This window comes from Fulmarus glacialis, unplaced genomic scaffold (genome assembly GCF_000690835.1).
Source record: "Fulmarus glacialis isolate BGI_N327 unplaced genomic scaffold, ASM69083v1 scaffold15426, whole genome shotgun sequence".
NCBI classification, from domain to species: Eukaryota; Metazoa; Chordata; class Aves; order Procellariiformes; family Procellariidae; genus Fulmarus; species Fulmarus glacialis.
Window position 1 is genome coordinate 36,986 of NW_009220156.1, and position 307 is coordinate 37,292.

Consider the following 307-nt stretch of genomic DNA (forward strand, 5'->3'; position numbering starts at 1 on the left):
GGGGGGCCCCCTTCCAGCAGCTCAATCAGGTGGTGGAGGAGCCATCGCCGCAGCTCCCGGCAGAGAAGTTCTCGGCGGAGTTCGTCGATTTTACCTCGCAATGGTAAAATACCCCCTTCGGCCCCACTTGCCCTGGTTCCCCCTCACCCCAGCCCTGCTCGCCTCCGCCATGCTGTGGGGAGGCTGAGGAGGGCAGGCGCCAGCAGCCTCCTGCGTCCCTGTCCCCACAGGCGTCTCTCTGGAGTACAACCCAAATTTTTGAACAAAACTTCCCCCCCGCCGGGGGAAGGGACGGGCCTTCATGCCC

At 64.5% G+C, this 307-nt stretch overlaps 1 protein-coding gene across 1 annotated transcript in view; it reads left to right on the forward strand.

The window, feature by feature from the left end:
- MAP2K6 (mitogen-activated protein kinase kinase 6) overlaps positions 1-107 on the forward strand; it is a 36,832-nt gene extending 36,725 nt beyond the window's left edge. The window contains exon 11 of the mRNA XM_009580670.1: positions 7-107. Coding sequence (XP_009578965.1) covers positions 7-107 — 101 coding nt within the window. The remainder of the gene's footprint in view (positions 1-6) is intronic.
- Positions 108-307: the final 200 nt, after the last annotated feature.